Genomic DNA, 23,730 nt, shown 5'->3' with positions numbered 1-23,730 from the left:
GAACACTCACCTTCTGATAATGAAAAAGATAATGATGAGGTTCATGAAAATACTCAAACAAATAATAAAGAACCAGACAATGATGTTGAGATAGAACCTGCAGTTGATCTTGATAACCCACAACCCAAGAATACACGATTTGATAAAAGAGACTTTGTTGCTAGAAAACACGGTAAAGAAAGAGAAACGTGGGTTCAAAAACCTATGCCTTTTCCACCTAAGTCAACTAAAAAGAAAGATGATGAAGAATTTGAACGCTTTGCTGAAATGCTGAGGCCAGTCTTTTTGCGTACTCGCTTGACTGATATCTTGAAAATGCCTCCTTATGCAAAATACATGAAAGACATCATCACCAATAAGAGAAAAATACCGGAATCTGAAATCTCCACCAGGCTTGCTAATTATACTTTTAAAGATGGAGTACCTAAAAAACTTGGAGATCCGGGAATACCAACTATACCTTGCTCCATCAAAAGAAATTATATGAAAACTGTTTTATGTGATTTGGGAGCTAGTGTTAGTGTTATGCCTTTCTCTTTATATAAAATACTTGATTTGAATAAACTCACACCTACTGAAATATCTTTGCAAATGGTTGACAAATCAACTGCCATACCTATCGGTATTTGTGAGGATGTGCCCATTGTTGTTGCTAATGTTACTATTTTGACTGACTTTGTTATACTTGAGATGCCCGAGGATGATAGCATGTCGATTATCCTTGGTAGACCCTTCTTGAATACTACAGCGGCTGTTATTGATTGCAATAAAAGCAAGGTCACTTTTCATATCAATGGTAATGAGCATACGGTGCACTTTCCAAAGAAACAATTCCAAGTGAATGGTATTAATGTTACCGAAAAATCTCCGACAATCACTATTGGAAGTTTTCAACTACCTCTACCTACTGTTAAAAAGAAATATGAAATGCTTATTGTTGGGGATATGCATATCCCCGTTGAGGTAACTTAGTGATTTACGAAAGTTCTTCGGTTTCATGCTAATCGAAAGTGGTTGTTAATAAGACTTGATCTACCTTATTAATGGATCATTTTTTAGAGGTATGAAGTTGATGAATTTAGTAAGAACTAACTTCTGTCCCTACCTTTTGTTTTCTGTTTTTATTAGTTAAATAAAATAATATGCCATGTTTTGTCTGTTTTCTGAATTTCCCGTGCAATAAAAAATGACCCAAAATAAAAGTTCTCATAATGCTCTGAAATTTTAATACGATTTTTTTTTAATATTTAAGAATTTTTGGTGCAAATAATATCAGAGGGAGGTGCACCAGGTGGGCACAACCCACCTGGGCGCGCCCTGGTGGGTTGTGGTCCCCACATGGGCCCCTCACTTATCTCTTCATACCACATCATCACCTACCTCCAGAAAAAAAATCACCATTGCTCTCTCTCTCTCTCTCTCTCTCTCGTGTTCTTGCTCTCAAACCCACGAATTTCGATCTCTTTTCTCAAAGCTCCGTTTCCGAAACTGTTTTGGGGGATTGTTGTTTGGTATGTGTCTCCTTCGTTTGTCCAATTAGTTTTTGCTTTAGTGGTTTATATTTTGAATAATTAGCTACTCTTGGTGCTGTTGTAGATGAGCTTGCATGTTAAATTATTAGAGTTCTAAGTAGTTTGAATGCTTGCTATGGCCTCTATGTATCCCTATGAGTAGTTGCTACCAATTTTGTAAAGTTTTATTGATAAATTTTTGTCACCCAAAAATTTTCAGAAAATTGTACGCGAATATGATGAACCTCTTTGGAAGGAGGTCTTCTAAGAGGAGATCCTCGGAGGCATCTTCTAGTGACAGCTCCGTTCGTCGGTCTTATGTTGAACCAAGTGAAAGTTCCATATGAGATGCCGCCACCAAAACATGCTTATGGTCGTGCGACGATTATATGGTGAGTGTGGGCATTAAGGAGGAATTTGAGCTATACGTTCACAATGTCGGTCTTGGTCCCTACATTTCAGATAAGTGCAATCAACACCACACTCTCACTGAATCATTTGTCAAAGGATTTAAATTCCATCCCTGTGAGTCTAGGGTGTCATTTAAACTGTATGGAAATCCATTTACCATATTACTAGAGAGATTTGCTCACCACTGCAAAATCCCATTCTGGGGTTCGCTTGACGAATCACCAAGGTCTGAGTTCCAAACATTTTTGACTAGTCTTTGCTATGGTGAGGCGAGGGGAGTGATGCGAGGTAGAATAAAGAGCATTCATTTTCCTGCAATTCAGTCCTTTGCTTTATTTAATGGGAAATGTATCGTAGGCAAACAAGATTGTAGTACACTTTGTGCTCCAGACTTGAGCCTCATACACACTGCTCTCACCGGTGACAGAAGTTATAATCTTGGAGCGATTGTTGCACGCAGGTTGCAACACAACGCTAACAGTGGTTATTTCTATGGTGGAATTTATGTCACACGTTTAGCAAGAGAGCTGGGTGTTTCACCTTTGCCCTATGACCCTATTTTACCCATGCAGTATTTATATTTTGATGTTATGAAACGTCATAAGATCCTTAGAGGTGACCCCACTAATTTCACCTATAAATTGATGTTTAATCAAGAATTCGTGGTGTACACATAGTTGCCTGTGCCTGCTCTCTTTGGTTATCATAGCAAGGAAAGATATTTTGTTCTTGAGAGCGAGGCCCAAGCCCACAACGCGGCGGTTGTCGCTGCACGGCAGGCTGAGACATCTGCACCGAGAGCCTCCGTGAGCTACCACCCCGACTATTATCCAGGCTACTGACTGATTACCAAGTTAGGCCAAAAGCCTAAGCTTGGGGGAGTACGTATTCCCACCGACATTACATTCATGTTCACACATTTCATTCCAGTTGTCGGTGTTCACACTTTTTCATTGTATTACCCATGTTAAATTTATTTTCTCTCTTTCTTCTTGTGTGTTTGAAAAACCTTGAGAAAATGCAAAAAAATATTTCCTGCTTCTTTTTTATTTTTCTTTCTAGAGTAGTTAGTTGTAGCACTAAAAAGAAAACCTAAAAAGATTTCCTTTTTCTTGTTTTGCTTGTTGGGAGCTTTCCCATGTAAATAGTTTTTCTCGTTTTTGCTTTTCTTTTCTTTTTATTTGCTTTCTTCCAGAAAAACCAAAAACTCAAAAAATATTTCAGTGTGTTTCTCTGAATTTCTTTTCTGTTTATTGAGTCGTACCGGAGAGAAGACCACGATGAAAATGTTGAGTGGCTCTCACATGCATTATTGTTGATCTAAGAGGAGCCCAAATTACCTTGTCTTCTCTTGTTGAATAAAATGCTTGCAGATTCCATCTTAGTCCACGCTGAATTTCTTTGAATTTCTTTTCTTTTTATTTGAGTCATACCAAGGAGAAGGCCACGATGAAAATGTTGAGTGGCTCTCATATGCATAATTGTTGATCTAACAAAGAGCCCATTTTACCTTGTCTTCTCCTGTTGAATAAAATGCTTGCAGATTCCAACTTAGTCCACGACACAATTGCACTATTATTATTTTCACATCGTTCGGTCGTGTTAGTGAAAGGTAATAATGACGATATTTGATGAACTGGCCGTGGCAGAGAGAAACGGGTATGAACTTGAATTGTTCTATTTTTGTAAATATGCTTAACCTATTATCCATGATTCAGCCCATTATGATTAAACATGTTTGCAATGACAATTAGAGATTATAGTTTCTCATGCCATGCATAAGTAGCTAGGGGTGGATAATGATTTACCTTGGATATCAACATTGTGTTAAAATGATTGTGATGTAGTATGATGATATGGTATCCTCCTCTGAATGTTCGAGTGGCTTGACTTGGCACATGTTCATGCATGTAGTTGAATCAAAACCAACATATATAGCCTCTATGATATTTATGTTCATGGTGTTCATATCCTACTCATGCTGGTGTCCAATGTTACTTATGCGTAATGCATGTTCATGACCGTTGTTGCTCTCTACCTGGCCGCTTCTCAACCTATTTGCTAGCCTTCGCCTGTACTAAGTGGGATTTCTGCTTGTACATCAATAAAACCTCGAACCCAAGTTATTCCAGAGGACTCCACCATACCTACCTATATGCGGTATTACCCTGCCGTCCTAAATAAATTTGCATGTTCCATCTCTAAAAAATTCAAATAAATATCCTTTTTGTGTGCCTGGATCATTCATGGAACGATAGAAGGTAGTCGGTATCTCCCATGCTAAGCGGGTTATTCTCAGGATGAGTGTTTATTCACTCACCATCGCACGAGAAAAGGGCAGTAATAGGGATTCCCAGTCCCGAACTCAAATTGCAAATAATTAAACAAAACTCCCCCGGGACTGTTGTTGGTATGGATGGCACCGGTTGTTTCGGACAAGCCGTGGAGTGTGATTGTTGGTGGAGGGGGAGTAAACCTTTACTTTTATCGCTTGGGAACCACCACTAGCATGCTTAGCATGGAAGATATTGATAACTGATGGTCGTGAAGTAAACAGGAAGGTGCATTTCTCAAAATTTCATTTACCTCTATTTTAAAAACTTGAGCTCTGGCACCGCTGCAAATCACTGCTTCCCTCTGTGAAGGGACTTTCTATTTACTTTTATGTTGTGTCATCACCTTCTAAAATAAGCGCCAGAACCTGAGAGCACTGCTGTCATGCTGATGCATTGTGTGTAGCTAATGTTGGGTGCATCATGACTGGATCTTTTCTACCATGAATTACAATCTTTAGTCGTTGCTTGAACTTTGGAGGTGCTCTGCATTTATGTTTTGCGGTCTCAGAAAGGGCAAGCGAGATACCACTATTGTCATATTATATCATGGTTGTTTTGATAATGTGTTGCTATTTGAGATATTTTTATTATTGCTCGCTAGCTGATTATGTCATTGATATGAGTTAATATAATTTTTAAGAGTTATTGTCGGCATGATTAGTTATAATATTGGCTGAAAACCTGGGTGTTGTTTAAGCTTATTTATGCAAACAAGAGCAAAAGAGTTTGTAAAAGTTTTTATTTTTCACTTTCAGTTTATCAACTGAATTGCTTGAGGACAAGCAAAGGTTTAAGCTTGGGGGAGTTGATACGTCTCCAACGTATCTACTTTTCCTAACGCTTTTCCTCTTGTTTTGGACTCTAATTTGCATGATTTGAATGAAACTAACCCCGGACTGACGCTGTTTTCAGCAGAACTACCATGGTGTTGTTTTTGTCCAGAAATAAAAGTTCTCGGAATAGAACAAAACTTTGCGAGGATTTTTTATGCAATATATGAGAATTTCTGGAGCCAAGAACCACCGGAGGGGGCACCTGGGTGGGCACAACCCACCAGGGCGCGCCCCCCTCCAGGCGCGCCAAGGTGGGTTGTCCCCACCTGGTGGCCCCGCAGACCCTAGAACCGACGCTATAAAATCACATTTTCCAGAAAAAAACCAGGGAGAAAGAATTATCGCGTTTCACCTCCTGTTCTTCATCGGGAAGCCAGATCTGGAGTCCGTTTGGGGCTCCGGAGAGGGGGATGTTCGATCTTCGTCATCACCAACCCTTCTCCATCGCCAATTCCATTATGCTCCCCACCGGGAGTGAGTAATTCCTTCGTAGGCTCGCTGGTCGGTGAGGAGTTGGATGAAATTCATCATGTAATCTAGTTAGTTTTGTTACGGCCTTATCCCTAGTATCCACTATGTTCTGAGATTGATGTTGCTATGACTTTGCCATGCTTAATGCTTGTCACTTTGGGCCCGGGTGCCATGATTTCAGATCTGAACCGTTTATGTTATCACCATTATATCCATGTTCTAGATCCGATCTTGCAAGTTATAGTCACCTACTACGTGTTATGATCCGGCAACCCCGGAGTGACAATAGTCGGGACCACTCCCGGTGATGACCATAGTTTGAGGAGTTCATGTATTCACCATGTGTTAATGCTTTGTTCCGGTTCTATATTAAAAGGAGGCCTTAATATCCCTTAGTTTCCAATTGGACCCCGCTGCCACGGGAGGGTAGGACAAAAGATGGCATGCAAGTTTTTTCCATAAGCACGTATGACTATTTACGGAATACATGCCTACATTATATTTATGAACTGGATCTAGTGCCGTATCGCCATAGGTTATGACTGTCACATGATGAATATTATCCAACAAATTACCGACCCAATGCCTACGAATTTATCTTATATTGTTCTTGCTAAGTTACTACTGCTATCGTTACTATTGCACTTGCTACAAAACTACTGCTATCACTGTTACCGTTACTATTGTTGTCGCTACTATTATCAAAACTATCATACTACTTTGCTACTGATCACCTTGCTGCAGATAATTAATCTCTAGGTGTGGTTGAATTGACAGCTTAGCTGCTAATACTTGCAAGTATTCTTTGGCTCCCCTTGTGTCGAATCTATAAATTTGGGTTGAATACTCTACCCTCGAAAACTGTTGCGATCCCAATTGTGGGTTATCAGCAGTTGCTCTTGTTCTTCACTTATACTTGTTAGAGCACGGCGGTGGTTATATTTTATAGAAATGATTGCACACTCATTCTTCACTTAAATCTTTTTGAGAGTCTATTGATTAGAAATCGGCAATATGTATGGGTTATAAGACTAGTCCGGGAAGGATAGGTAGTTAAGGAGGATATAATAAAGACTTTCATGTAGATCACTAAAGATGAAACATATGATTTAAGTGTATTGATGCCGTAATATGAAAGGCTATTGGTTCATGATCATTGGTTAGTAGAAATATCGGTATTAAAGCTTATTATTAACTTCTCATCTAAGTGTTGGTCATGGCGTGGTGGGGAGGTTTGAGCATTTGTATTTCTTATTGAAATCCTTGAGTTTTGTTATATTCGGATGTGCGCGATGGTTAAATCCTACCAACCCATTCCCTAGGGGCATGTGAGTAGTACTTTGCTTCGATGGCTAATAGGCTTTCGGAATAAGTATTTGAGTTCTTTATGACTAATGTGAGTCCATGGATTATACGCACTCGTACCTTTCCGCAATTTGCTAGCCTCTTCGGTACCGTGCATTGCCCTTTCTCACCTGGAGAGTTGGTCCAAACTTCGCTCGTACATCCAAACCATATGGTATGATACGCTCTATCACACATAAGCCTCCTTATATCTTCCTCAAAATAGCCACCATACCTACCTATTATGGCATTTCCATAGTCATTCCGACATATATTGCCATGCAACTTCCACCGTTCTGTCACATGACTTGTGTGTTCATCATCATATTGATTTGCATGATCATATAGAGCTGACATGATATTTGTGGCACACCACCTTTCACCCTTATTATACATGTTATGCTAGATCATTGCACATCCTAGTACATTGCCAGAGGCATTCATATAGAGTCATATTGTTTCAATTTTATCAAGTTGTAAGTAAATAAAAGTGTGATGATCATCATTATTAGAGCATTGTCTCAGTGAGGAAAGGATGATGGAGAGTATGATTCCCCCACAAGTCAGGATGAGACTCCGGACAAAAAATAAAAAAAAAAGAGAAAAAGAGGCCAAAAGAGCCCAACAAAAAAAGAGAAAAAGGAGAAGGGGCAATGCCACTATACTTTTCCACATTTATGCTTCAGAGTAGCACCATGTTCTTCATATAGAGTCTCCTGAGTTATCACTTTCATATACTAGTGGGAATGTTTCATTATAGAACTTGGCATGTATATTTCAATGATGGGCTTCCTCAAATGCCCGAGGTCTTCATGAACAAGCAAGTTGGATGCACATCCACTTAGTTTCCTTTGAGCTTTCATACACTTATAGCTCTTACTGCATTCATTACATGGCAATCCCTACTCTGATGGGCCTCTCCATTTCCCGTTGATTAGCCGCGTCGATGCGAGACTTTCTTCCTTTTTGCCTTTCCTCATTATCTCTATCACCGCATTCTATTCCACCTATAGTGCTATATTCATGGCTCACGCTCATGTATCGCGTGAAGTTGAAAATGCCGAAGCGCGTTAGAAATACAATTCAATTACCTGGTTTGACACCTGGGTGCTCATGATTTATATTTATGTGGTGAAGGCGGAGTCATGCCATGCTAACATGATAAAATGAGTGGGGATATTATTCGTTAAGGATCGTATATTTTGAAAAAGAAATGATTATATTTCTTATATTCATGGATATTATTATGTTGATATTTTTACTTCATTGTTTCTCATCAATTATATCGTAAAGAGATTACATTATACACATGTTAGGTAGCATTCAACATCAAAAATTCTGTTTTTGTCATTTACCTACTTGAGGACGAGCATGAATTAAGCCTGGGGATGCTGATACGTCTCCAGCGTATCTATAATTTTTTATTGTTTCATGCTATTATATTATCAATCTTGGATACTTTATATGCATTTTTGGGAACTAACCTATTAACCCAGTGGCTAGTGTCAGTTGTTGTTTTCTGCTTGTTTTTGGTTTTCCAGAAAATCAGTAGCAAATGGAGTCCAAATGCTATGAAACTTTTTGATGAATTTTCTGGACATAAGAGACCCTAGAAGCTTCGACAGGATACCTGACGCGAAGCGAGGAGACGGCAAGATAACAGGGCATGCCCGGGGGGTAGGGCGCGCCATGTTACCTGTGGGCCCCATGTGGCTTCGTCTGACCTAATTCCACTTCTATAAATTCTTAAATATTGGGAAACCATCTGGAGGCCTTTTTCGGCACTCTGCCGGAGGGGGAAACGATCACAGAGGGACTCTACATCAACCTTGCCGCCCTTCCGATGATGCGTGGCTAGTTCACCACAGACCTACGGGTCCATATCAAGTTTCTAGATGACTTCTTCTTTCTCTTTGATCTTCAATACAATGTTCTCCTTGATCTTCTTGGAATTCTATCCGATGTAATCTTCTTTTGCGGTGTGTTTGTTGGGATCCAATGAATTGTGAGTTTATGACCAGATTATTCACTGAAAGTAATTGAGTCTTTTCTGAACTTTATTATGCATGATTATGATAGCTTTGTATTTCTCTCAGATCTATCAGTTTGATTTGGCCAACTAGATTGATTTATCTTCAGTGGGAGAGGTGCATTGTAATGGGTTCAATCTTGTGGTGTCCTCACCTCATGATAGTAGGGGCAGCAAGGCACATATTGTATTATTGCCACTAAGGGTAAGACGATGGGGTTTATTCATATTGCTTGAGTTTACTTTTTCTACATAATGTCATCTTGCTTAAAGTGTTACTCTATTTGTCATGAACTTAATACCATAGATGCATGCTGGATAGTGGTCGATTGGTGGAGTAATAGTAGTAGATGCAGGCAGGAGTCGGTTTACTTGTCACGGACGTGATGCCTATATGTGTGATCATTGACATGAATAACATAATAACTATGCGTTTTCTATCAATTGACCAACAGTAATTTGTTTACCCACCGTATGATATTGTTTCGAGAGAGAAGCCTCTAATAAAAACTATGGCCTCCGGGTCTACTTTAATCATATTATTAAAACCAAAAATACATTGTTGCAATTTTATACTTTTTATTTTACTTTACTTTTTATCTATCTACCACTATCATAATTAATCCTCGCAAGTAACAAGTTCAAGGGGATTAACAACCCTCTTGCCCGTGTTGGGTGCAAGTATTTGCTTTTGTGTGTGTAGGTGCTGAAGACGAGAATTTGCATGGTTCTCCTATTGGTTCGATAATCTTGGTTCTCACTGAGGGAAATACTTATCTCTAATGTACTGCTCCACCCTTCCTCTCCGGGGAAATCGACGCATCTTACAAGTAGCAGCCGTTGTGTGGGCCCTGGACCGTTCCGTCACCACCAATGAGACGGACATCAAACATCGTCACGGCCTCAACAGCGAGATCGCCAAGTACGGCGAGGAGTGGTCTATTAGCGAGACTTCCGACGCCGGCAAGGGCAAGGCCGCCACTAGGCCTCCGCCCGCGTCGCCGGCACTAGCCGCGGCGACACTCTGAACCGTGAAGCAGGAGATGGAGCGGCTATGTCACGAGCGGCAGTCAGCAACCGGACAAGGCTGCCGCGGCCCTCCGGAAGCCTTGCGCCCCTGAAGGGACAATGACTGTGGTGTGGCAGGACAGGGCGGCCACGCGTATGAGGTTGTCGTCTGCTATAGAGTTTAGGTTTTTCTATAAGTTTTTAGTTAAACAGTCGAAATATCGACCTTTTTATGTAAATTATGTCCGAATTTAATGAAATCCACCGTGTTTGCACGAGTTCCATTCGGTTGATTCATAGTGTTTGAAATGTATGGGTGCATCGCTGAATGATGGCCTTCCGCATCCGTTTCCGGGGACTGGGCGAATGGATATGAAAGAAAATTTATGGGTTGCCATTAAAGATGCCCTAAGTACTTGTAAAATGCTGGCGCAGTCTGCAGTGGCCAGCTAACTCGCTCCCTAGCGCCTAGATGCATGTTTGAGTTTTGGCTGGCGGCGGAAATCCCTTTTGGAGCTCGGCCTCCAAATTCAAATTTGAAAGTTCATCAAAATTCATATTTTTACATTTCAAAAAATTCTAAAATAAAATACAGATATACATGAAGGCATAATACACATGTGTGTAAATTTTTAGTTCAAAATACATTGAAATGACGGCTGTGCAAAAAACACAAATCTGAGGCTGTTTAATACATGATACTATTCATCATCCTAGGTCATGAATTTGTCTTTTTGTACAGGTCGCAACTCAAGGTATTTCATCATGAATTTTTACACACATGTGAGTTACATCCTTACATACACACATATTTTTTTTCATATTTTTTTGAACCATAAAAGTTTGAATTTGAAATTTTAAAAAATAATAGCCTCCATGGAGCTCGGCCTCCAAAACGCCTTTCTGCTGGCGGTCACTATTTGGCAATTTTTCATTTGTGCTAACATATGGGACCCATGGGTCATAGACACACATCATACTGGCACACATGTGTGCATAGCAAACAAAATACGGTGCCACATCAGCGCATTTTAGCATCTGCTGGTGTGTTTAGCACCGTACATCAGCGTCTCCTAATGTGTTTAGCACCATATTCGCACGTTTGTGCCAAGTTTTGAAATCAGTTCGGTGTATTTTTTTAATTTAGACACTAAAGTAAACATTGGTGACATATTTAGGCACCACCGGTGTTATTACCTTTTATAAAAATGTTCGATTTGCCATTATTAAAAGATTGACATCAAAGTGTTAACATTTTCACACGAACACAGAAGTTCCAAGAACCGAACTACATTTATCTTCTTGCAGACGATCTTGCAGAAAGGAAGAAGAAGAATTTATCATGAGATGAAGAGAAATCAAGAGAGATAGAGGACATGGTACAAGAACTATATTAATGAAAAAAAAAACATTGTAACTGTACACTCTAGGAAGCCTTTCACGTCCTCACCGGTATAGACCATGTGATCCAACCCATTATCCATTAAATCATTAATTAAAGAGCACTCTTTGCAAAGGTCACTTTCATCTCTTCAGGTTTCGACAAGTGGCCCACTGCATGTTCAAATCTCAAACCATTTTCATCATTTGATTCCCCGCGTCGAGATCTTCAAAACTAGACCCCATGTTGATAGATTTTGACGAACCCTTTTTTCGGGAAAAACGGACGAAAAACCGAACCGGGAGCACACATTTTTTTCCCTTTCTGAAAGAGGCACGGAAGCAAACCCATGTCTCTCGCAGAAGCAAATCCGTATCTCTTGCGGAAGGAAAAAAAGAAAACACATTTTTTCCCATTTCTAAGAGGCACGGCTGCGCCTCTCGTGGAAGGAAAAAAGATGTGTTTTTTTGTTTTGTTTCTGAGAGGCACGATCGCGCCTCTCGCGGAAACAAATCCGTGCCTCTTGCGGAAGGAGAAAAAACACATATTTTTCTTTTCCAGTGGGCATGAAGGAACCAGTACAAAAGATTATAATAAAAATCATGTATTTCTAGTACATACTATTCACCATAAAAGTACATGTTTTTTTTTTGTAGCTCACATCAAAACGTATTTCCTCGTCAAAGTTTACACATGTTTATTTTTCACAGATTTTTCTGAAAATTAAAAGGTTGATATTCGAATATTTGAAAATACAGGCTCCATAGAGCCCGGGAGCCCAAAATCCTCACTCCTGCTTTTGTGGCTTGCTATGGTGCCATGTTAGTGCGACTCGAGACGCTTCTCTAGCGGGTTTAATAGTTATAAGGATTACATTCGTCGGAGAAGAAAAAATAGGGATACAATTGACACAGTATCTTTTGTTATTTATCCCGAGCTTCTAACTCACAGGAGTTGATTTCTGCCATAAAAGTGGGCAATTATTCCTGTTCCAACTCTTCCCAAATCCTAATCTCCGAACTCATTTCAATCAGTTGCCACACTTGGCAGTCTAAAACTCAGATAATGAACAGAGCCTATCAAGATCCCGGTTTCTATGGCCGACAAAAGGAAAATTATGGATCTTTCCAAAAAAAAAAAGACAAAAGGAAAATTATGCCTGTGGGATTCCGGCATATGGAACGCTCCGAGTTTGCTCTCAGATGGTCGCCTGGCCACTGTAAGACGGAGAAGACATGATGGTCAGCAGCTCCGTCACATGTGCCATGGAGCTCAGTGCAGCTTTCAGCACATCCTGCGAGCACCCAGGCTTCACGATGTTCTTCACCTGCGTGGCATGCATCATGAGAACCAATAAAAGGACTGTTACCAGTCGGATAACCAAGTTGTTGGCCGATGTACCTTCTCCAGATACTCCTGCAGCTGTTTGATCCTCCCCATGTAGTCCCGGTCTTCCACGCACAGCGAGATGGGCTTTAAGTCGGCACCCGGTCCTTGGAATTGCAGCGGTCCAGGGTTCTTGTAGATGTCTTCCATCAGGAGGCTGGAAGAGTTTTGCCTCAGCAGCCTGCAAGGCACAAAACGATTACTTTGGTAAATACGAGCACATGTCTTTTTATCCTTTTATACGGTGTATGTATCCAGTGAGACAATGGAGAATTTCCTCTTAACATGCAATGGAGAATAGAAGAACACGATGACTAGTGAGTAAAAGATGACACTTAATTTCAAACCAGAAATCATACGTACTCGTATGCTTTTCCTTTTAAGTCGACGCTTGCTATGTGGACAGCGGGCTTCCCAATTTGACTGGCAGTGGGACCGCGAGACCATCCCCTTACCGTCATCATAGACTGCTCGTGAGCAAATGCAGAAATGGTTATGTATTACTTCGTGTTTCACATAAACTTGTGTGAGATGGATCATGTGCAAATCTTAAAGGAATGCAATCTAAAAAACATACAAACACTAACAATCCAATATGCTCACCGTAATAGGAGCAGCACCACATTTCCACTGGTCCACAGGACTTTTTAGATTAGTTACAGTGGCCATGTAGCCATTCAGACCAGCAGCTAAGATGTGATAGCATACATGACCGAGAACCTAGAATCAAACAATTGACCGGCCATTAAGGAGAATAACCAGATGGAACATGATATAGAGAAGTGAGGTCGAACTTACATAGGCGTAATCGCAATCAAAGTTTGACGGCAGGGCGCCTCTTGCTTGGTAGCCAAAAAAGTGGCAAATTGCATTGAACTTCTTTCCTTTGTAAGTGCCTTCCTCCTAAATAAGCCAATAAACAATATGCACTGATAAAGGTGGTGCTTATTGTACAAGTGAACTAATAACTCATAGGTGTTAAACTAGTTTTCCACAAATGACTACAGCATATGCTCACCAGACGTTTGTTGATTTCTGTCTCAACTAACTGGGCTAGAAGCTTCTCAGTCTCAATCTGCAAGATACACATATAAATCCGATGCCTGAACAAATGTAAAACAGAAAGGATAGGCTAATATCACAGACTGAATTGCTGTGCCACCTGAGAAAGCTGAGCAGAGTCGTCAGATTCTGGATGCAGAAGTAGCTGCACGGCAAAAAAAAAAGTTGAAGCAACAAAATCTTCTCCTTATGGATTTCTGAATAAGAAAACAAGAAATACATACCTGTTTCCTGATAAATGGAGGCAGAAAGTCAAATAGTGCAGAAGCCCAAGGCGAAAGATGAGAAGAGATGTTCTCAATGAAAACACCTTTATCATGTAGCCCATGAATTTCCTACAAGAATAAGCTAAGCTCAGTGAACTATTCAATAAACAACACCATTGTTTCATGTACTGATACTGACCTGAAGCAAAGCATATAATTCAGGTATACTCTCGACAAGGCCCTCGGGAATAAGTATAACACCATGGTATTTATCTGTGCAAGATAGTATGTTACTGTGAATCATAAGGAATAAGTGCAACTGCATGATATATTTATGTGCCCAAGATAGTATGGCAACATGCATTATTTACAAGACATCACCCCTTGAACGCTTAGGCAGCAAGGCGCCCTGGCAGCGCCTTACAATTATGCCCGCTTTAGGCGGTTAGGCGTCAGGGCGGTTGGTGCTCACCTTAGGTCACCTTACCGCCTATTATAAACAATGGCAACATGACACTACAATACGAAGCTTGTAAGAACCATATGATTCCTACCTTTTTCAGCCCTTGCCTGGACAGCATCACATATCTGCTTTGTAATATCAGAAATTGTAAGTTTTGACGCAGCAACCTCCTCCCCTAGCAAGACCTGAGCATTATCAAGTCAGATTAGTTTGTAATGTTTGTATTATGGATCAAACAAGTCAATTCAAAATAAAAGTAGCATCCCTAACCATATTTGGATGTGACTGAAGAGCACATTCCAAGGCCACATGAGATGCTTTCCGCCCCATCAAGCGAATGAAGTAGTAATACTGCCGAGAAAAATGATGAAGCTTTAAGAGAGATAAAAATGTAGACTGTGTACTTGAATTTTGTGTGTGTTAAAATTCAGAAATTATGTAGAAAATACAGAGCGCCCTTATAAAATGGAGGCAAATTTATGAGTAATAAGCTGGTAGCACGGTATGTAGAAGAAAGAAAATGACTGAACTTAGGACTACTTTACTAGCTTTCACCAAACAAGTATTTAAACTCATGAAATGTGTTAAGGTGGAGGTTGACCATCCATTATGTGTTACCTTCTCAGCAGAAAGAGCATCAGTGCAGACATTACTTATGAGCTGTGAGTTCACCTGTTAAATAAGTAGCAATTCATGTTACCGTAAAAAAATGTAAATTATATACCAAAATTAGTCAGGTAACAATAAAACAAACAATGCCGAAACCATAGTAAGAAAGAAGGATGATCAAAATGAGTAGTGAAAATGAGATGCTCCTCGCAGCTACTCACCATACCGCCAGACAGGTCAATAAAATGTAATAGGCGGACTGGCGGACAGTGCATCTCTAAAATGATACCACATGCTAAATAAGGACGCAACTCAATAGTTGCTATATAAACTAATGTACCTTGCATATGGTATCGAAACCAACAGTTGTCTCGACAAACTGGTTCTTAAGGTCACCATTCAAAGTTACAGGAACACCAACTACCTGTTAAAAAACAGATTGTCTCAGGCTATTTGCACTTTGTAAGGAAAATACTTATTACCACAGGGATGTGAACCAGTACAAAAGATTATAATGAAGGAACTAGCTTTATTAGACAATTTTCAGCCACCTTTGTTGAACATTTCGACTCAGCAAAAGTCTCAGCAAGCTGAGCAGCATCCGTGTTGGATGTGACACCTACGAAAAGAAAAGAAGGCATTCAGAGTAAATAACAACTTTTTTCCGATAAGGGGCGCTTTATTACTTAAAAGGTTTAAGCATTACACCCGGCCTATGAATAACAGAGCAAATAACAGCTAATATCAATAAAGTATCTTAATAGATAGTAATAAATAATACCTCCAATTATTACAAGAGCATCCAACTTCAAAGCTTGGCAAGTAGTCATTGCTGCCTTTACTTGTTCAGTTGTTCTGATTTGGTCCCTAGTTCGACCTAGCATATAATAACCACCTTGATTTTTATAGGAAGAAAAAACTTCCTCAGTGATTTCCAAAGTTTTCTGAGCAAACAAGCCATCAGTTCCGCCTGTTTCAACACAAAAAATTAGAAATAATCAGTAAAAGGGAACATATACAGGATTCATTATACGATATCTAATTATGTCTAAGTCAAAATTATGCATTCACACGTATACACAGGGACAAGAAGCACCGAGGGCTTCAGATATTTGCATTCCAAAGATTTAATAGTGGCACCTAGCACTGTTTAGCCAACTGGCTGTCTGACACTGATGAGACAATTAGTAAGATCCGAACATACGTTTTTCGTAGAATTTTTCATGATTTTGTGAGCTTGGATATGTAAAGTGCAGTTAAATAGGTCCTGCTTGATTCAAAGGATTCCAAAGACACTAGATAGAACTATTCCTATAACATTGAGAACCCCAATAATTGTACCAAAGGAAGTTTGATTGCACTAATGCAAACCACAGCAAATGATCAACACAATTTTTTTGTGAAATGGGTTGCATTAAGGAGTCTTTGGGAAAATACTTGTGATAAACAATCATAAAAATCAAGCAGGACCATGTTGAATCCCTGAAAAATAGTGGAATCAGAGAGGTCCCTAATTAATTTTTTGTTTGCTGACTGTGCATTTTGCACACATGCACCTTGCGCACCCATTTGAAATCGGAAAATAAAAAATCACATGTACAAAAAGGAGATCTGGATTGTTGCATGAAGTGTGAACTTGTAAATTCCGCTGAATGTGTATCTATCTGTATGCTAAACAAAATAGATGTTTAACGATCTACAGTAACATCAATAAGTAAGTGTGAACTTGTAAATTCCGCTGAATGTATATCTATCTGTATGCTAAACAAAATAGATGTTTAACGATCTACAGTAACATCAATAAGTGAAGATCATTTTGTGAACATTTACATTGGTTTAAAATGTGAATCTGCAAATTTTGGTCAATAGTACATTCATTTATGTTTTGTAAAGACAAATGACCGGATTATCCTGGTCAAGCTGGTAGTTGGGGACTTGGTTCTCAATGTTATCAGCGCATATGCCCCACATGTAGGCCACAATGAGAACACCAAGAGTGAGTTCTGGGAAGGCCTGGAGGACATGGTTAGGAGTGTACCAATTGGCGAGAAGCTCTTCATAGGAGGAGACCTCAATGGCCATGTGGGTACATCTAACACAGGTTTTGAAGGGGTGCATGGGGTCTTTGGCTATGGCATCAAGAATCGAGAAGGAGAAGATGTCTTAAGCTTTGCTCTAGCCACAACATGATCTTAGCTAACACCCTCTTTAAAAAGAGAGAATCACATCTTGTGACTTTTAGTAGTGGTCCACACTCTAGCCAGATTGATTTCATCCTCTTGAGAGAGAAGATAGGCGTGCATGCCTAGACTGTAAGGTGATACCTGGAGAAAGTGTTGTCCCTCAGCATAAGCTTGTGGTTGCTGACTTCCGCTTTCGGATTCGTGTCCTATGGGATAAGCGTGCCAAAGTCGGTAGAACGAAGTGGTGGAAGCTCAAGGGGGAGGTAGCTTAGGCATTCATGAAGAGGGTCATTAAGGAGGGCCCTTGGGAGGAAGGAGGGGATGCGGACAATATGCGGATGAAGATGGCGACTTGCATTTGTAAGGTGTCCTCGGAGGAGTTTGGAGTGTCCAGGGGAAGTAGAAGCGAAGCTAAAGATACCTGGTGGTGGAATGATGATGTCCACAAGGCTATTAAGGAGAAGAAAGATTGTTTCAGAAGCCTATACCTAGATAGGAGTGCAGACAACATAGAGAAGTACAAGATGGCGAATAAGGCTGCAAAGCGAGCTATCAATGAAGCAAGGGGTCAGGCGTACGAGGACCTCTACCAGTTGTTCGACACGAAGGAAGGCGAAAGGGACATCTATAAGATGGCTAAGATCCGAGAGAGGAAGACGAGGAATGTTGACCAAGTCAAATGCATCAAGGGCGGAGCAGACCAACTCCTGGTGAAGGACGAGGAGATTAAGCATAGATTCTGGGAGTACTTCAATAGGCTGTTCAATGGGGAGAATGAGAGTTCTACCATTGAACTGGACGACTCCTTTGATGATACCAGCAGGCGTTTTGTGCGGCGAATCCAGGAGTCTGAGGTCAAGGAGGTTTTAAAAAGGATGAAAGGAGGCAAGGCGATGGGCCCTGATTGTATCCCCATTGAGGTGTGAGAGGCCTCGGAGACACAGCGATAGTATGGCTAACCAAGCTTTTCAACCTCATTTTTCGGGCAAGCAAAATGCCAGAAGAATGGAGATAGAGTATATTAGTACCAATCTTCAAGAACAAGGGGGATGTTTAGAGTTGTACTAATTACCGTGGAATTAAGCTGAGGAGCCATACAATGAAGCTATGGGAGAGAGTCATTGAGCACCGCTTAAGAAGAAGGACAAGCGTGACCAAAAATCAGTTTGGTTTCATGCCTAGGAGGTCGACCATGGAAGCCATTTTCTTCGTACAACAACTTATGGAGAGATATAGGGAGTAAAAGAAGGACCTGCATATGGTGTTCATTGACTTGGAGAAGGCTTATGAATACGATACCGCGAAATGACATGTGGTGGTCCTTGGAGAAACACAAAGTCCCAGCAAAGTACATTACCCTCATCAAGGACATGTACGATAATGTTGTGGCAAGTGTTCGAACAAGTGATGGCAACACTGATGACTTCCCGATTAAAATAGGACTGCACCAAAGGTCAGCTTTGAGCCCTTATCTTTTTTGCTTTGGTGATGGATGAAGTCACAAGGGATATACAAGGAGATATCCCATGGTGTATGCTCTTTACGGATGACGTGGTGCTAGTCGATGATACGGTGGTCAGTAGGAAGTTAGAGTTATGGAGACAAAAATTGGAATCGAAAGGTTTTAGCCTTAGTAGAACTAAAACTGAGTACATGAGGTGTGATTTTAGTACTACCAGGCACGAGGAGGAGGAGGAGGTTAGCCTTGATGGGCAAGTGGTGCCTCAGAAGGACACCTTTCGATATTTGGGGTCAATGCTGCAGAAGGATGGGGGTATTGATGAAGATGTGAACCATCGAATCAAAGTCGGATGGATAAAGTGGCGCCAAGCTTCTGGCATTCTCTGTGACAAGAGAGTGCCACAAAAGCTAAAAGACAAGTTATATAGGACGTCGGTTCGACCCACAATGTTGTATGGCGCTGAGTGTTGGCCGACTAAAAGGCGGCATGTTCAATAGTTAGGTGCGGCGGAGATACGCATCTTGAGATGGATGTGTTGGCCACACGAGGAAGGACCAGGTCCGGAATGATGATATACGAGATAGAGTTGGGGTAGCACCGATTGAAGAGAAGCTTGTCCAACATCGTCTGAGATGCTTTGGGCATATTCAGCATAGGCCTCCAGAAGTTCCAGTGCATAGCGGACAGCTAAAGCGTGCGAATAATGTCAAGAGACGTCGGGGTAGACCGAATTTGACATGGGACAAGTCTGTAACGAGAGATCTGAGGATTGGAGTACCACCAAAGAACTAGCCATGGACAGGGGTGCATGGAAGCTTGCTATCGATGTGCCAGAACCATGAGTTGGTCACGAGATCTTATGGGTTTCACCTCTAGCCTACCCCAACTTGTTTGGGACTAAAGGCTTTGTTGTTGTTGTTGATGTTCACAAAATATTCAAAACTTGAAAGGAGGCGAGACAACCAGTAATTTGTCGGACTTAATAAAAGAAAACAAGTATAAATTACTCGCAAAATCTCAGCCCTCTCTAGACCGTAAGACTTTCGTCGGGTTATTGCGTGATTCGAATCCTTAAGAAAATGGACCTATGAAGGACATTTGGATCATAGGAATGATGCTACCAAATTAACAAGGGTTGATCAGCTATGGTTCAATCTTATAGGAATTTAAACACTTATTGTACAACATCCTTTTTCCACTCATTCGCATATGATTGAGAGACTTTCCTTATGTTTTTCATTCATTCTATCAGAATTAACAAGGGTTGATCTACTATGAAGACAAAGGCAGCCTTCTTCAATAGTAGTAAATTCATCGTCGGGAACGAAAATAATACTATTCTTGGAAGATACCTGGCTCGGGGACAAGCCACCAGCCTTGCAGTATTCTTCTTTATATAACATTGTACAACGTAAATAAGCTTTCGTCGGTACAATACTTGGTTATGTTTCTTTAAATATTCAATTCAGGCGGGTGCTGGGGAACGATGGGATAGATGGTTGCATCTTGTGCGTAGGTTGATGGAGGTTAACCTTTCCGATGCGCCGGATACCCTACACTGGAAGCTGTCCGTGTCAGGTGTATTCTCGGTCAAATCCATGTATATTGATTTGATAAACACCGGTCCTACCCCAAGGTCGCTTCACATTTGGCAAGTTAAGGTGCCGCTAAAAGTAAAGGTATTCATGTGGTTTGTTCACAAGGGAGTAATATTGATGAAGGACAACCTGGCAAAGCATAGTTGGAAGGGTAGTAAATGTTGTTGTTTTTGTGATCAGGATGAGTCAATACAACAGCTGTTCCTCAATGTCCACTAGCCAAGTTATTGTGGCGGTCCATGTGTCCTCCCAACACTTTATCCAGTATATTTGGTGCGTGGTTAAACCTGCTAGAGCATAAGACAGCGGCTCGAGTAGGAAGTGCGTGCATTACTTTGGGCCATATGGAATTGCCGGAATGATGTCACTTTTTACAGACAAACTATCACAATTTTTTTGCATGTCATTTCGGGTGTCTGCTTGGATCAGTACGTGGTCGTTACTCGGCCATGCGGCTTACAGAGAGCTTATGGATATTGGGTGCAACCGCGGAAAAACGGTAGCACGGGATACCTACAAGCGGTTTAGATGGCGGTTCAATAATAGGATAGGCGTTTAGTCATCTTACCCTATTTTCGCCGGTTGTGTCACTTTTTTTACCTTTGGTTTGCGGATTGCTTGAGACCTTATTTTAAAACTCGTACTTTGGTTATTAAAATGGTTGTGTGCATCGTGTGATGCAGAGGCCGAAGGATATCCTCCTTTGCAAAGAAAAATAATTAAATCAGAACAACTATTCCTGCATTTTAAAGACTTGTATCCATGTGTTTTTTTCATTCCTAAAATGCTAGGACGCTCTAGCTAATGGGTAAATTATTGTTAGACTGAATAGTAGTTGGAATAACAAAACTACATATTCATGAACGAACAATCTGAATAATCCACTCACCAAGAAAACCGATAAGCTCGCTGCTTGGGTTGTGAGAATTTATAGCATTATATAGTCCCCATACAACATTGTGACCACCAGGGGACTGCCTACCACTGAAGACGACACCAACCCTGCACCCCATAGATAATTTTACATTAAAGGATGCATGGAGAAAAAAATATGGAGACATCTCAGAACGTATTTCAGAAATATGGAGTACCAAAGTAATTTATGGTTTCAGTCCCATCCTATAGAGTTACAACTTGCAACATTAGATTAGCTAACTACTGTTTGGCTTGATTACGCAGGTGTATGTCGTACACCTTCTGAAGTACTACAACAGTGACGGCCATAGTTAAAATAGGACAATGCTGGACCACCTAGTGTTCATGTTTAGTGCAAACTGCAAAGTATTGTTATGGTACAAACTACAAAGTAGCACATCTATAATTCGCATATACAACCTGTTGCATATATGCATCTCATGTACAGTATATTGGTTGAGATATACTCAGAAAGTTTTGTAGAAAGATGGAAAAATCACAAGCTAATTACTAGTAAATTACAGATATGCCACGTAGGAAAAATGCCGCATTAGATGCCAGCACAAACTGAACATATCTACAAGATTTTCCAGATCATATCTACAAGATGCGTACCTGACGGCAGGGTGCTCTGTTATGACCGTAGCGTCCGGCGCATTGGCCGTCTTCGGGAGGAAATGCGCCAGCCGCTGGCCATAGGTGTGCGGGAACGCGCGGCGGATCACATGCGCGTCAGCGCCGTCAGCCGCGATCGCGGCGTCGCCGTACTCCACCTTCACCGCGGTGCCCTGGTTTCCACCCAGAAAAGAAAGAGACCCATCAACTTGTAAAGCAAGAAAACGATCGGCTTGATCAGCCCAGCCATGTAAGATGCTTTCTATGAACGGGATGATTGGATCGGTGATCGGCGATTAGGGTGCCGTCGCTTTCTCTTCGACCTTTACGGCCGGTAATCTCAGATCCAGTGGGGGAGGGGCGGTGGCATCGGCATCGGATCACCACTGGTGCACCTAGAATCCCCCCCACCCCCACCCGAAAGCGAAGGGAAATATTCGAAACGGATAAACCGCACTCCCCGGGCCGTCGACGAGATCGATCCTGTGGGACGGCGAATCGGGCATGATCCGGGAACGAGGGATCGGCCCACGGCGAGGCAATGCCGCGGCGAACGGTCGTGGGAAAGTGGGAATCGGAGGCCGGGGGCATACCTGGAGCCAGGGCGGGAGCTCGGGGCGGTATTCCGCGCGGTGCTTCTGGAGGGGCGACATCTCGTTGCCCATCGCTGCGGTCGGGCCTCTCCTCTCGCCGGAGTCGCGGTTTCACGTCGCCGGCCGGCCGGCGGGATCGGTGTTCTCCTCTGTCTCTCGCGGTACAGAGTCCCCCTGTTCGTCGTGTGTTGCTGGAAATCAATAAATAAACTGTGGGGGACTGGCATTTATACCCGAGGGAGACGGAGGCGCGCGGCACCTGCACCAACGAAGCAGACACGTCACGCGGCCTGCACGCACCAACGAAAGGACCCGGTTCCCTTTACGAAAATGTCAGAGCATCTGCAACTCGACCCGATCCGGGCTGATAGGCAATCCTCGTATCCATGCGTGAGGGTGGATATGTAGACGTTCGGACGCGTCCGCAACGTCGGACTGACTGTAGAGATCCATACGATGATACGAAAACACACGGAGACCCGTACGGGCCACCTCCTTCGTTTTTCGGTGAGGGCATTCATGGCGCCGCGTGGCACCTCTCTAGCGTGCCGCCTGAGAGACCAAGTCCGGCTATTTAAGCCGGACGACGGCATTTTGACCCTAGCATGTCCCTATTTCCTTCCACTCCCTCCCCTTTACCGCCACCACATTCCAATTCATCCGCAGTCCGGATCACATCAGTCCTGGTCACAGGAGCAAGAGGCGAAGGACGCGAAGCCAGAGGTGGAAGAGGCCGAAGGAGAAGCTAATACGACGCCTCTCACTGCGGGCTTCGCCTTGGCCGACGCACTGGAGGAGTTCGAGGTGGCCCAAGCTGAGGAGGTGACAGAGCAGGAGGCCATTATCGACTCCATCCAATCGGAGGCGGAGGTGGAGGCCAACCACAACATCCTCCGCCAGACTGACACGGAGCTCAACGAGATCTTCGCCGACGAGGAGGACAAGGAGTGGGCGCCAACATGTCACCGGGCCGCCAATGACCACGTGGCCGGCAGCTCCAGCGCAAACTTCATCAATATCTCCGACGAGGAGGACGATTAGTGTAGTTCATAATAGTTCGTACGAGATCATTCTTGTTGCATGTTTTTTTATGGAAATACAAAACCCTGAAATGAGTACTATGGTTGTGGGAGGCTAAATACGGGGTATGACCGGTCACCGTCTGCGGACACATCCGGCAGCGTCCACGGATGTTTGGCAACTCAAATTAGCTATGTGTGGTTGTATATGCTCTTATGGAGTTATGTTTGCTTAGACATGCACCGGTGTGACATGATGACGCCATCGGTTGGTTCTGCACGAATTTGGAAGCAC

General features: G+C 42.0%; 1 protein-coding gene across 1 annotated transcript; it reads right to left on the bottom strand.

Moving 5' to 3' along the window:
- Nucleotides 1–12,229: 12,229 nt before the first annotated feature.
- LOC123167365 (pyrophosphate--fructose 6-phosphate 1-phosphotransferase subunit alpha) lies at nt 12,230–22,634 on the bottom strand. Its single transcript, XM_044585208.1, has 18 exons — nt 22,417–22,634; nt 21,824–21,996; nt 21,183–21,295; nt 15,832–16,020; nt 15,602–15,669; nt 15,391–15,474; nt 15,060–15,113; nt 14,712–14,792; nt 14,533–14,626; nt 14,178–14,251; nt 13,997–14,107; nt 13,873–13,917; nt 13,729–13,785; nt 13,509–13,613; nt 13,314–13,430; nt 13,074–13,177; nt 12,726–12,891; nt 12,230–12,651 (listed from the first exon to the last, which is right to left on the bottom strand). Exons 1-18 carry the CDS (start codon nt 22,486–22,488, stop codon nt 12,523–12,525), a joined length of 1,836 nt encoding a protein of 611 aa, XP_044441143.1. The 5' UTR covers nt 22,489–22,634; the 3' UTR covers nt 12,230–12,522.
- Nucleotides 22,635–23,730: the final 1,096 nt, after the last annotated feature.

The sequence above is a fragment of the Triticum aestivum genome, chromosome 7D (assembly GCF_018294505.1).
Source record: "Triticum aestivum cultivar Chinese Spring chromosome 7D, IWGSC CS RefSeq v2.1, whole genome shotgun sequence".
Lineage (NCBI taxonomy): Eukaryota > Viridiplantae > Streptophyta > Magnoliopsida > Poales > Poaceae > Triticum > Triticum aestivum.
This window is presented reverse-complemented; position numbering and strand designations above follow the sequence as displayed.

Bases quoted from the DNA above. Each gene is read 5' to 3' on its own strand.
- LOC123167365 (XM_044585208.1), bottom strand. From the start codon at position 22,488: ATGGGCAACGAGATGTCGCCCCTCCAGAAGCACCGCGCGGAATACCGC. The intron at 21,296-21,823 runs GTACGCATCTTG...TATGGGGTGCAG, and splicing joins ACAGAGCACCCTGCCGTCAG to GGTTGGTGTCGTCTTCAGTG. The intron at 13,614-13,728 runs GTGAGCATATGC...TGGCTTATTTAG, and splicing joins CAGAAATCAACAAACGTCTG to GAGGAAGGCACTTACAAAGG.